General features: G+C 33.5%; 2 protein-coding genes and 1 pseudogene across 2 annotated transcripts; all 3 read right to left on the bottom strand.

Annotated features, from left to right (window-relative positions):
- Positions 1-291: 291 nt before the first annotated feature.
- LOC18043216 (MDIS1-interacting receptor like kinase 2) lies at positions 292-3,656 on the bottom strand. Its single transcript, XM_024186125.1, has 3 exons — positions 3,221-3,656; positions 994-2,017; positions 292-619 (listed from the first exon to the last, which is right to left on the bottom strand). Exons 1-3 carry the CDS (start codon positions 3,654-3,656, stop codon positions 292-294), a joined length of 1,788 nt encoding a protein of 595 aa, XP_024041893.1.
- A 3,681-nt stretch (positions 3,657-7,337) lies between these two features.
- LOC112099026 lies at positions 7,338-10,094 on the bottom strand (annotated as a pseudogene).
- A 1,107-nt stretch (positions 10,095-11,201) lies between these two features.
- LOC18043218 (MDIS1-interacting receptor like kinase 2) lies at positions 11,202-12,768 on the bottom strand. Its single transcript, XM_024186426.1, has one exon. The coding sequence runs from the start codon at positions 12,702-12,704 to the stop codon at positions 11,202-11,204; it is 1,503 nt and encodes a 500-aa protein (XP_024042194.1). The 5' UTR covers positions 12,705-12,768.
- Between the last annotated feature and the right edge of the window lie 1,710 nt (positions 12,769-14,478).

The following is a 14,478-nucleotide window of genomic DNA, read 5'->3' on the forward strand; positions in this document are numbered from 1 at the left end:
ATTCAGCTCATTCAGAGGGAGACAATTAGACAAAACTTATTTTATCAGAGTGAACTGCGAAAGTACTAGCTTAACCAGAGAGATTAATGTCGTAGTTTGCACATTTGTTTAATTGCAATTCAACATATATAGGAAGTGAACGTGAAAATAGAATTAATAATACATTGCAAGTACCTAATAATTTCAGAAGCAATTAACAGTGACCTTTATTGGAAAAATCCATTATGATTAGAAGCAATCCCATCACATACATGAACAGTTAAATATACGCATCCATAATTAGATATCACATTAATCAACCAAATACATTTCTTGGTTTCTAAGCTCCAAAATTGAAATTTCATGAAAAGGTTTTTGCATTGGTGTCTTATAGCGAGCGATAAATTCGTTGGACACGAGTTGCATTGTAGGTCGAGACTTTGGTTGAGAACGCAAGCATGAAAATGCTACTGTTGAAACAAGAATGATATCCTGCCTAATCTTTTGATCCACCGGAGGTGAGAAGCGTGGGTCCAGCAAATCAATCAGCTTAATATTTTTATCTAATGACGAAGATAACGATGAGAGGAGCTCTCCAGGATGCTTTCCCATTAGTACTTCTAGTGCCTCCACTCCGAAGCTATAAACATCAGATTTCTCCGTCACAATCATGGTATAGGCCAGTTCTATCGGAAAACAGAAGCCTTTATTAGTGATATTTCGTATATAATAACAAGAGCAATTTGTTTATATTTTTGAGCTTCTGCAGCAAGGTATGACAAAGAAACATATGTTTTTAATTGATATTTAAACTGTGTATTTTTTTTTTTTTTAAAAAAAAGTTAAACGGGTAGGCAAAGTTCAAATTTATCTTTCTAGCTCCTTACCTATTCCAAAATTCGAACCTAAGTAGCTAACTAAATAAAACTGCTTAAAACTTACTTAACAGAGTGCATATAGAAATTAATTAAAAGAATAATTAAAGAAGCATAAGAAGAACGGCTAGAAGATTACCTGGAGCAATATATCCATAAGTGCCAGCTAACATGAGCCATGCCCCTCACAGTGTTCACCCTTTTAGCCCAATCCAAATCAACAGCTTCCTCATCTGTGCGTAGAACACAGAACAAGCTTCCCATTTCCATGTACTCATAGATTAAGAACATGCATTTCCTGTGCAAACAAAACCCGTAAAGCTTTACGATATTTCGATGCCGTATTTGGGACAGTAGACGAGCCTCATTCCGGAAACTCTCGAGGGAAGCTAACTCCTCAGTTTCTGAACGGTGAAGCTTCTTCAAAGCAACTACTTTTCCACTGGGTAGTCGTGCTCTGTAAACGCTGCCGTAGCTTCCGGTTCCAATGCAGTATTTGATATGGAAATCCTCGGTAGCTTCAATCATGTTTTGAAATGTAATTTTACCGTCGTAATTCCAAATTGCAAACTCATCAGCGCACTTGGTGATTTCTCCTGTCTCAGCTGGTTCAACTCTCTTATCCCTTCGTCTACGGACAAACAAGATTCCAAATATCAAGGCAAGCAATGCGACCATAGGGAGAATAATTGCAACCAAGCGAGTGGCAATCTTTTTGTGATGTGGCGGTGGCGAATTTGCCGAAGTATTTGGGATTTTTACCTCGAAATTGTTGCCTGACACATATAAGAGAGGCACTTTTTTGACAGATTCAGGGATACTACCGGAGAGGTTATTCATGGAAAGGTCCATGGTGCGTATGCGTGGAATTTCTCGAAGCTGGGAAGGTATTTTACCATTAATGGAGTTATGGCTCAGATTAAGATAATTTAGTTCTTGAAGTTTGTTAATCTCTGACGGGATGCTTCCACTTAACAAGTTGTTTCCCAAATCTAATTCCCACAGCTTTGAGCAATTCATGAGTTTTGGAGGAACTCGACCATCAAGTTTGTTGTCGTACAGGTCAAGAACTTGAAGAACCTTCAAACTCCCGATTCCTAATGGGATGGAACCATTAATTTGGTTTGAGGCAATAGCCAAAGTAGTTAGCTGGGTTAGATGACCTAGAGTTGGAGGGATATTACCATGAAGGGCGTTAGAAGACAAGTCCAAAATTTTCAATTTGCTTAGAGACCAAGAGTTGGAGGGATATATCCCAAGAGGTAATTATTAGATAGATCCAGGTGGACCAGATTCCTCCATCTCCCCATCTCTGAAGGGATAATTCCTGTTGCGCATGTGATTTATGAAAAATGAAATCAGTATTCACTATCCTCATATAAATAAAATTTATAAAGAAATGCTTAGGTTGTAAAAATTAATAGATTTTTTAGTGCTCCAATAGTTTTTTTATTCTTATTTTTTGTTGGGGCTCGTCAATGCTGCATATTTTTTACTGAAAGTTAAATCCGCAGATGCAACAAATATATCAATAAATTAATACAAAACTATGGAGAGTGGAGAGAATCACTCTCAGTGCTCTCAATTGACTATCCTATTGTGTAAATACAAAAGTAAATTTAGTAAATTAATGAGGAACTGTATATGTGTGAAATTAGAAATAGTGCTTTTGATTTTTAATCATATCTTTTATAGGATAACCCTGAATTTTAATGCAAAGGGGAAAAAAAGAGAGGAAAAGATACAAACCAAAAATGCTTAAACCTGCCTTCCTTAATAATTACGTACAACTTGTAATCGCCCAATGTAACAATTGCAATTGATGGATGCAATTTGGAAAAGAAACTGACACTTGAAGCCGATTCATTTCATACAAAAATTGAAGGAAAAAAAGCCAACCAGCATATTCTCCAAATTAAAACACTACCGAAGTAATAAACAAAGATGTAGAAATTTATTATATAGTTTCACTTTCACACAACAAAAATGTGCTTAGACGACCAAGAGTTGGAGAGATATTACCATCAATGCCGTTAGAAGACTATAGTTTCACTTTCACACAACAAAAATGTGCTTAGACGACCAAGAGTTGGAGGGATATATCCCCAGATGTAATTATTAGATAGATCCAGGTGGACAAGATTCCTCAATCTCCCCATCTCTGAAGGAATAATTCCTGTTGCGCATGTGATTTATGAAAAACGAGATCAGTATTCACTATCCTCATAGCAAATAAAATTTATAAAGCAATCCTCGTAAAAAAAAACTTCTTCAGTGTTGTAAAAACAGACGCCTGCTTCAAGCATGAGCACGACTTCATACATACATACATACATACATATATATAGTGAAGTTTCGTAGCATACCGGTAAGATAGTTGGAGGACAGTTCAAGAGTTTGGAGCATTGAAAGGGCAGTAATTTCAGATGGAATGCTCCCAGAGAGAAGATAATTTGAATGAATTTTGAAACTTCTGAGGTTCGGAAAGCAAGAGAATTTGAAACGACCAAGCTCTCCTTCGATGTTATCATTTTCATACCAGAGTAAGCTGACCCCGAGTACGCTTCCCGCTGAATTGCAACTGATGCCAGTCCACTTATAATGATCGGACGTGGAGTTGCCCGTCGCCCAATTGTTGATCCACCAGCCTGTACCAAGTATAGCTTCCCTTTCTAACTGTATGGGTGACGACAACAATCCTGCAGCTGATGCTATTACAAATACTGTCGTATCACTTATAGCACCAACATTTATTAAAATTATAATGACCACCAGTCTCGAAACAGAGGACGCTGATGCCATGTTTATGGTGGTTTTCGGTTGATTGAGCATTTGATTCTCAGCAAAGCGTTTATATAAGAATTAATTGTTTTGCAACTTCCCGGTGTTAATTTCCAACACGCGTTTTCAAATAGTGTGAGTCAAGGTCTTCTCTAGATGGATTTAATCATGGAGATATAACCTTATCGGCTTGTATTTGTGAGGTGTAGATCTATTTGAACAACATTGCAGAAACATGAGATAATACGGACAATATTAGAAATAATTAATAGCATTATTAGTAGTATAAGATATTAAGTATTACCCAAAATAAGAAAAGGAAAACCGTTCAAAGAAAATAATTGTTATAAATAATGGCTCAAATAGGAAAATAAACAAGACTAATCATATCTTTTGTAACATACATACCATAGCTCATGGGCTAACTAACATTTTTTTTTTTAACCCTAAACATCATAAATGAAAGAAGATGAAATTTTCATTACCGCTCAATTTTTCTGCACGCAACCAAATTTTTTTTAAAAAAAAACAAAAAGAAAGTGTTAGAAAAATAATGCGCAAGTAGCTACTTGAGGCATGATTTTGAATGAGACCTTTTTGGTATAAGTGAAAATTCAGAAATTGTTTCGCATATTCCTCTATGAGTACTTCGGAATGTTATCTATACGATCAAAATGATCCTCAAGTGAATGAGAAATTATTACTCAAAGTGCACTCATGAATTTGAAAAATTAAAGGAAAATACATTTGTCCCACATTGGAAAGATTTATACATAATTACTAGATGAACGGTAAGCTATTATAAGCAAAGGGGCGTTCCTTGTGCACGGTCACGGGAGTGCAAATTTTAACCACCCCAATTAGCTTAACCAGTGTTCATATTGGGGGTGTTTACCCGACCCTTAGTTGGGGTTAGCTAATGTGGCAACTTAGTTTGCCTTTTTTTTTTTTTCTCTTTGTAATAATAATAATAACAAATTAATATAATTTTTTAATTTAATATTATATTACATAATATTAAATTATGTTTTAATTTTTATTATTTTAAATATATAACTAAACATTGTATTATTTAATTGTATTATTTTAATTAATATATAAAATTATATTAATTAATCTTTAATAAGTTAATATAATTAGTAATAAATACTTAAATAATATAATATTACATTATTAATTATAGTACAATAATTAATTTAGCTATTTTTAAATAATTTAATATAACTAACAATAAATATTTAAATTTGAATAATATTAATTGAAAATTAATAATATAAATAATTACTGGATTATTTAGCTCAATTATATCACTTTATTATTCTATAATTATCTTGTAATATGTATAAACTTTTATTCTATCATCCTCAAATGATTTTTGAATTAATCTTGAAGATTTCAACTATTTATTTATGTTGTTAAATTATTTAGTGATTATTTGATTAAATTATTTACTTTGATCTTTATTTCATAAGTTATATATTTAGAAAATACTAAAAAATACACTTCCAAAAATTTAAGACTATAAGCTTCGGAAGAATTATGACATTTCAATATATATTTTTAATAAAAATGTTAAATTTCCAAAATTTAAGAATTTTATATTTATTATTTTTAAGTACTAATAAATATTATTTTCTAAATATATAATTTAAATTAATCACAAAAAAATTAATACAGTACAATGTAACGCCAAACATTGTACAACATTATTATAATACAGTGTTAATGCAATACAACATAATACAATACACCTGCAATAAAATAATGCAATACAACATAATACAATACAGTTTGTCAAACACACCATTGTATTATTGTTTCGTTCTCATTGTATAATTGCCGTCCATACCTGTGCAAAACATTAAGAGTTAAAAAAATATATTTTTATGATTAATTTTAGATATTTTTTAAACTTTAATAATGCCATATTATTTAATATTACAATTGCCGTTCGAACATGTGCAAAACATGAAGACTAATATATATATATATACACCATATTATTTAATATTTAATTTTTAAGGCAACTTTTACTTAAAAAAAAAAAAATTTAAGGCAACTTTTTTAGTTGAGGGCAGGGAACCCCTACGATACCTAATTCCATAACACGCTCATCTAATCACCTTGACTATAAGACTTCTCCTAGTCAGCAATTATTTGGAAAAAAACGTCTTGACATGTGCTGTGGAAATTAAAGAATGAGGTGGACTTACGAAGTCAAGGGGTTTTTCTAGTCTACATATTTTAATTTATATGTGTAGAAAATTAGAAATATTCAATGTCTAATCTGATTCTACATAAACACTAATGCCCCAAGATTGTGATTGAAATGCTATAAGCAGTTTATTTTATAAGTTTAGATAAAAATGAGGTTTGATGGCTTTGTTAAAAGTTGCTTCTTTCACAATTTTCTCAATTTTGACTAAAACTTCTAAAAACAGGCAGGAGATTATTTTGATAAGCAACTTATTAAATAAGTTGCTAGATCTTTTTAAATGTTCCTATAATAATCTTAATATTTTAAGAAAAGAATAATTATATCTTTCTTTTCTATAAGCTCTAATATATAAATAAAACACAGTTTAAACTTATGTCTATTTTAGTGATTAAATAATACAACACATTCATAATCAAATTTACCAAACACGAGCAAGACACTTTTTTAACCATCAACTTATTTCATCCTCACAACAAAAATAACTTATTTTATCAGCCACCGCCATCCTAAACTTGATGCTAAGTCACGTTTGGGATTGCATTAGATTGTCAAATAATTAAGAGAAATAGCCATTATGGAGAAGAATAGGGAGAGGTTCGCCTAAAGCAATATACTCGTAAGCTTGGCTACTAATAAACGGAGCATATAAGCATAAACACCTAACTTTTGAGGCATATAAGGGATCTAAAAGTGCGGAAACGTTTGGAAAAACTTTAAAACCACAGGGTTTTAAAGGTTTAAACCGCATGGTTTATGTGTTTTCCTAGATATTCCCGCACTTTAAAATTTCAGATTAAAACATTTCCATATGTGTGTGTGTGTGTGTGTGTGTGTGTGGAGGGCAAATCTTTGACTCTCTCCAGCTTCAAGTACCTATACGGTAACTCTTAAATCAAAGGGAGAAAATGGTTAACCCAATCTTATTGTATATGAATTGATATTCACCATATGATTATTACATAAAGATTGAGCCTTAAGTGCTTTACATTAAGTAATATTGCACACCTGTTCTACACATTTAGACAACTCAGAGTAAAAATAATGAAAATGACAACCAAATCCAAACTACCTGTTCTACACATTTGAACCCTAATTTTTTATTTTATAGAAAAATTTAAATACCGTTTCTTGTTGTCACTGCTATTATACTGTCTGATATATCTTCCAGAATCCTATAATCCCCCCCCCCCCCAAAAAAGAAGAAACAAAAAAAGGTATATAATTAAACAGGTAACTTCGATAGAAAAGAGTGTACATAATTCTTAAGCTTAATTACCCCTCGCTATTATAGGGATCACGAAGGCCATTAGAGAAAATAATGTTGCTACCAAATCTCTTTAAAACCACTCTTATATCTTGCAAATTAAAAAGAAATAGAAATCAAACAAAACTTGAGGTGAACTTTATAATTAAAACAGAAAATGAGAAACCTTAAAATATTAGAAGAATTAATTTGGGGATTAATCGACACTTACATTACCACTTTAATAAGTTGTAATCCAATGTGGTCTTGGAACCACTCCATAAGACTTATTGCATGAATCCATATATTCTGTCAGATTAAATGTGTCTGCTTGAAACATTATGTCGTTTTTGCCAATTCCAATTGGTGAGACCATTTCACTGCATGTCTGCATGAGAAACCCCCCAAAAATAAAAAATAATAATAATAAAATAAGATAAAGAAGAAAACTATTTTTAATCATTCATAAATATAAAGTCTCATAAATAAAATTAAGAGATGTACATAAAATAGGTATTGTTCTCATTGCCACATGTTGTTTATTTAACGGTCTCAATAGAACTAACCAATGAAATCATGTCACTTGTAATTGCATACCTGTCTGCCCCAGCTGGAGTCCAATGTTGCATCGGAGAAGAATTCATCAACATCATGGCAAGAATCCTCCCCTCTTAAATCAACAATTCCTGAGAAGATCCGGTCTAGGGTATCTGTGCCTTCTAAAGCTCCATCAATACCATTACAGGCTTTGTTCACTGGGCTTTCCTGAGGATCATCATACTGAGCTGCACCCGTATACATATACTCTAAATAATCTTTCAATTCTGAAACATCCTTCAGAGGCCTGTAATCAAATAAACAATAACATAGAATTAAGTGCCACAAGGTCATTAACTTTATAAAAGATCTTTCAACATACTGTCTTAAAAATGTTGTTATATTTAGTTAGATTACAATAAACTTTATAAGTATGAAGCTATTGATATTCTCAAATGCAAACGTTCAAATTTGGCCTCATTTGATTATCAGAGTTTTGCGTGGTTTTGTAGTTTAAATTTAGATTCTGCAAAATATGGACGTCTGAACCTAAGCACCAGTATACTATATATGGTAACGCAAAGGCCGTGTATAAGCCCAAATCCAGATTTTTACTTTGTATATTACACGTTAATCGAAATGTATATACACGCTGAGGATGACAGATAATTAATTAGACATGGTACATTCGATAACGATGCTAAAATAACATTGCATTAATTGTAATTAAGGGAAAATCGGATGGATATACAATATAAGCAGTTATGTAAAGTAATATGATTAATTACTTGCAGGTTTTGAACTTTATAGAGAGAAAAGCAAGTCCATTTTTTCCAGCAGCGACTTTATCGATTTCAGCCTAGGACTGTTTGATGGTCTTGTAGCAGCTCTCGCTGGCTTCCTGCATCATTAATTTTTAAAATTCAATGGCTAAATTTTAACAAGAAAACATAATCATGCTTATATAAAATTTTAATTAACTAATTTATTTCTTACCCGAAAGTCCTTGGTGACAAGATCATAATATGCGTTTGACGGTGTGATATTCTCAAAGTAGAGAACTGGGGCGGATGAGGCAACTGCTCCCAAAGCAATGTGAAGATACTTCAAGTGAAACCATGCAGCAAGCATTGTTGATAACAAACCAACAAACAAGTAACTCTCGAAACCATATCACATCCCAGATCTGATAAAATAGGATGAATTGAGAAGATTATTTTTAAATACATAATTATCTTGAATATATTTATTATTTCTTGATTTTACGATCGCCAAGAGTATTCGTTAGTTGCAATATTAAATAAATTTGTATCATAGTAATATTGCCGTAGTCAATATCTTGATCGATCAATCGTGATCTAAATGAGTAAAATGATGTGACAGATGACACGACATTAATCAAAAGATGTAAGTAAGTTAATAATATTATAATTTACTTCCTCCATAAGATGCTCCAACAACCATAATGGGAGACATTTCGTCCGATAAATTTTTCTGGATGTGTAAGAGAATCTCTGCGTAATCAGCCAAAGCTTGAGCAGAGTTGAAATATCCACGAAGAGTTGCATTCTTTGGGGCATCTTTGCTTGATACAAAAGGTATTGATTTTCCATAGAACCGATACTGCATAAAAAATTGAATTAAAAAAAAAATCCATCACAACTTTTCGTATGTGAACTCTATTTCAATTATTATCAAGCTAGCCTGATAACATATTCTTTACTTACCTCTATGTAAACTTGTAAGGCTTTAAATCGATGAGCACTATTAGTTAGCCATCCAATGCCACCAAGGTCATCATATCAAGACTACTCTCTTCACCAAGATATGCCAATATCGGCGCCGCCATGGCTCTGCCACCGCCCCAATGCTTGAAGTTCAACGCATATCTATGAGGAAAAGTTAAATAACTTTGTGGATTATAGTTAAAGTGATCAAGTGTTTGATAATAATAGTAAGTTTCGAGATCATAATAGTAACTTTGTGGATTTTTTTGCTAGGGTTTTGAAAAATAGTCCTTCCACGAACAGCACCAAGCTTTGGGATGTTCTTTAATGGTGAAGTGGAAGCAAAAGCAAAATTTGTGAGGAGAAGAAGAAAAAGGCATGGAAGCCACCGACCTTTCATGGCAAAGTTGTAAATCCTTAATTAGCAGGATGATTATGTAAATACAGAAGAAATAGAGTTAAGATTAGATTATAAATTCAGCTTCAAAATCGACGTGTTTGTTAATATATCCTGGATTTGTTGTTATCGTATAATTTAATTAATGTTGGTTTTAGTTTTATATTAGTATGGATCTTCATTTTTCATAAAATTATAGTGTGTCGAATATATAGTTATCGGTTTCGTAATTAATAAAAATTTTTATTATTTCTTTCCTAGTAATTAATTATCTTGTGCTTACCAGAATATCACTAACCACAACTTCTGCAGAAGCTTCCTCACCTTCGGATGACATCAGCGGTGCGTCCAGGATGTTTGATCGGATCAGCTAAATTAAAAATTTATTGTATATGTTTGTGTGAATATTTACAAAGGAGTGAAAAAAAACTAATATATTGAATAACGCGACATCAAGAACTTCGTTCTGAATGAAATTTTTATATATAATTTGCAAAATAAGCTAATAAATAGAATGACAATTTACCCTTTTTAACTTGTAGAGACACAACCTTAAATTCCTTAATATGCTGGTTAATTCAGATCATTGAGATGGAGACAATTAGACAAACCTTATTTTATCAGAGTGAACTGCGAAAGTACTAGCTTTACAAAAGAGACTAATGTCGTAGTGTGAATGGAATTAAAAAATACTAAGGCAGACAATTCGTCGAACACATAATATTTGCTACATTGCTACTACCTAATAATTTCACAACCAATTAACAGTCTCCTTTATTGGAAAAATCACATTAATCAACCAAATACATTTCTTGGTTTCTAAGCTCCAAAATTGAAATTTCATGAAAAGGTTTCTGCATTGGTGTCTTATTGCGAGCGATAAATTCGTTGGACACGAGTTGCATTGTAGGTCGAGACTTTGGTTGAGAACGCAAGCATGAAAATACTACTGTTGAAACAAGAATGATATCCTGCCTAATCATTTGATCCCCCGGAGGCGGGAGGCGTGGGTCCAACAAATCAATCAGCTTTATATTTTTATCCAATGACGAAGATGACGATGAGAGGAGCTCTCCTGGATGCTTTCCCATTAGTACTTCTAGTGCCACTACTCCGAAGCTATAAACATCAGATTTCTCTGTCACAACCATGGTGTAGGCACGTTGTATAGGAAAACGGAAGTCTTTATTAGTAATGTTTCCATAAACAATAACAAGCACAATTTGTTCATGTTTTTTAGCTTCTTTAGCAAGGTATGACAGAGAAGCATATGTTCTAACTGATATTCAGTGTATGTGTGTTTTGAAAGGTAAAGGGATAGGTAAAGTCTAAATTCAGTTATAGCTCCTTAGTTTTTTCAAAATTCGAACCCAAGTAGCGAGCTAAATAAAGCTGGTTAAAAACTACTTAGCAGAGTATATATAAAAATTAAATAAGAGGATAACTAAAGAAGCATAAGAGGAATAGCTAGAAGATGACCTGGAGCAATATATCCATAAGTGCCAGCTAACAGAGTTCGATTGGATGAGTCAAAATTTAACAATCTAGCAATACCAAAGTCAGCAACAAAAGCTTCGAATTCTGAGTTGAGTAGAATGTTGTTGCTTGATATGTCGCGGTGAACAATTGGTGGTGTGCAGTGATGATGCAAGTATGACAAAGCATGAGCCATACCCTTCACAATGTTCACCCTTTTAGTCCAATCCAACCCAACAGCTTCCTCATCTGTGCGTAGAATACAGAACAAGCTTCCCATTTCCATGTACTCATAGATCAAGAACATGCAGTTCTCGTGCAAACAAAAGCCGTAAAGCTTTACAATATTTCGATGCCGTATTTGGGACAGTAGACGAGCCTCATTCCGGAAACTCTCGAGGGAAGCTAACTCCTCAGTTTCTGAACGGTGAAGCTTCTTCAAAGCAACCACTTTTCCACTGGGCAGCCGTGCTCTGTAAACGCTGCCGTAGCCTCCGGTTCCAATGCAGTATTTGATATCGAAATCCTCAGTGGCTTCAATCATGTCTTGAAATGTAATTCTACCATCGTAATTCCAAATTGCAAACTCATCAGCGCACTTGGTAATTTCTCCTGTCCCAGTTGGTTCAACTTCCTTATCCCTTCGTCTACGGATAATCAAGATTCCAAATATCAAGGCAAGGAATGCGACCATAGCAAGAATAATTGCAACCAAGCGAGTGGCAATTGTTTTGTGATGTGGCGGTGGCGCATTTGCCAAAGTAGTTGAGATTTCTCCTCCCAATTTATTGCCTGACACATCTAAGTGTGGCACTTTTCTGACAAATACAGGGATTCCACCGGAAAGGTTATTCATGGAAAGGTCCACAGTGTCTATGCGTGGAAATTCTCCAAGTTGGGAAGGTATTTTACCATTAATGAAGTTACCGCTTAGATCAAGATAATATAGTTCTTGAAGTTTGCCGATCTGTGACGGAATGCTTCCGCTTAACAAGTTGTTTCCCAATTTTAATATCCTCAGCTTTGAGCAATTCATGAGTTCTGGAGGAATTGGGCCATCAAGTTTGTTGTTGTACATATTCAAAGTAGTTAATTGAGTCAAATGACCCAGAGACGAAGGGATTGGGCCAACAAGTTTGTTTTGGGACAAGTCTACACTTCTCAACCACTTTAAATGGCCAAGTGTTGTAGGAATTGAACCTCCAATTTCATTTCTGGACAGGTCAAGAGCTTGAAGAACCTTCAAACTCCCGATTCCTAATGGGATGGAACCATTCATTTGGTTTGAGGCAATAGCCAAAGTAGTTAGCTGGGTTAGATGACCTACATTGGATGGGATATTACCGACAAGGGAGTTAAAAGACAAGTTCAAAATTTTCAATTTGCTTAGACCACAAAGAGTTGGAGGGATATGTCCCATGAGGTGATTATCAGATAGATCCAGGTGGACGAGATTCCTTAATCGCCTCATCTCTAAAGGGATAATTCCTGTTGTGCATGTGATTTATGAAAAACGAGATCAGTATTCACTATCTTCATTAAAAAAAAATTACATAGAGGGAGAGTCAAGCTCAAGTGCGGACGACTCACACTTCTTTAGTGTTGTAAAAACAGACGCCTGCTTTAAGCAGCAGCGCGATTTTATACATACATATATATATATATGGTGAAGTTTCACAGCTTACCGGTAAGGCCGTTGTAGGGCAGTTCAAGAGTTTGGAGCATTGAAAGGGCAGTAATTTCAGATGGAATGCGCCCAGAGAGAACATAATTTGTACGAATTTTGAAATTTCTGAGGTTCGGAAAGCAAGAGAATTTGAAACAACCGAGCTCTCCTTTGATGTTATCATTTTCATACCAGAGTAAGCTGACCCCGATTACGCTTCCCGCTGAATTGCAACTGACGCCAGTCCACTTACAATGATCGGACGTGTAGTTGCCCGACGTCGCCCAATTGTTGACCCACCAGCCGGTAGCAAGTAAAGCTTCCCTTTCTAACAGTATGGGTGACGACAATAATCTTGCAGCTGATGCCGTTACAGATATTGTCGTATCACTTATAGCACCAACATTTATTAAAATTAAAATGACCACCAATCTCGAAACAGTGGATGCTGCTGCCATGTTTATAATGGTTTTCGGTTGATTGAGCTGGCTATTTGATTCCTTGCAAAGCGTTTATATAAGAATTAATTGTTTTGCAAGCTCCCGGTGTTAACTTCCAATACGCGTTTTCAAATAGTGTGAGTCAATGTCTTCTCTGGATGGATTCAATCATGGAGATATAACCTTATCGGCTTGTATTTGTGAGGTGTAGATCTATTTGAACAACTTTGCAGAAACATGAGATAATATGGACAATATTAGAAATAATCAATAGCGCTATTAAGATATTAAATATTACCCAAAATAATAAAGAAAAAAAAAAGCTCGAAGGATTGTTGTTGTAAAATATGACTCAAATAGAAAAATAAACAAGACTAATCATATCTTTGTATAAATTTAAGTATAAAAAAAACTTGTAGGTGTATTATTATAATAAGCTGTAGAGAAAAGAATTTGTAGACTTCTGTGATTTGACAAAATAATAAAATAATCCCTTTATTTTTTAAAATAGTTACAAAACTCCTTTTGCAACATGCAAACTATATGGAAAATTGGAAATTCATGGGCTACCTAATATCCCTCTTATTTTTTTATTTTTTATTTTACACCAAAACATCATAGACAAAAGAAGATAAAAATTTCATTGCACTCAATTTTTTTCATGAAATCAAACAAGGAAAAGAAGCAAAAAGTGTTGGAAATATAGCACAAGTTACTATTTGATGCGTGATTTTGAGTGAGACTTATCTGTTGTTTCAAATATTCCTCCGTAAATACTTCAGAATGATTTTACCTATATAATCAAAATAACCCTTGGATAAATGAGAAATTGTTACTCAAAGTAAATTCATGGAATTGGAAAAGTAAAGGAAATTATATTTGTCCCACATGAAAAAGATAGCAAAGGCATGAAAGGTTTGTATATAATTACTCATGTGTGTATAAGTAAAATATAAACCAAGACGCTCTCTCTTCCGTGCCCCATCCTAAGTACACAAATTCAATGTGATACGATCCTATAGTTTCCGTTCAAACCTATGCACACTTTAAAAAAAGGTTTTTTTTAATATATTTTTTATGTATTTTACATTTTTTTTAAAATTTAATAAATGCCATATTATTTAAATATTTAATTTTAA

Source organism: Citrus clementina, unplaced genomic scaffold, assembly GCF_000493195.1.
Source record: "Citrus clementina cultivar Clemenules unplaced genomic scaffold, Citrus_clementina_v1.0 scaffold_4, whole genome shotgun sequence".
In the NCBI taxonomy this organism is placed as follows: Eukaryota; Viridiplantae; Streptophyta; class Magnoliopsida; order Sapindales; family Rutaceae; genus Citrus; species Citrus x clementina.

What these genes read in the sequence shown, in the direction of transcription:
- LOC18043218 (XM_024186426.1), bottom strand. Translation starts at nt 12,704, where the DNA reads ATGAGGCGATTAAGGAATCTCGTCCACCTGGATCTATCTGATAATCAC.
- LOC18043216 (XM_024186125.1), bottom strand. Translation starts at nt 3,656, where the DNA reads ATGGCATCAGCGTCCTCTGTTTCGAGACTGGTGGTCATTATAATTTTA. An exon ending in GTCCTCCAACTATCTTACCG is followed by an intron (nt 2,018 to 3,220) that starts GTATGCTACGAA and finishes CTCCAACTCTAG; the next exon opens with GTCATCTAACCCAGCTAACT. An exon ending in TTATGGATATATTGCTCCAG is followed by an intron (nt 620 to 993) that starts GTAATCTTCTAG and finishes TGATGTTTATAG; the next exon opens with CTTCGGAGTGGAGGCACTAG.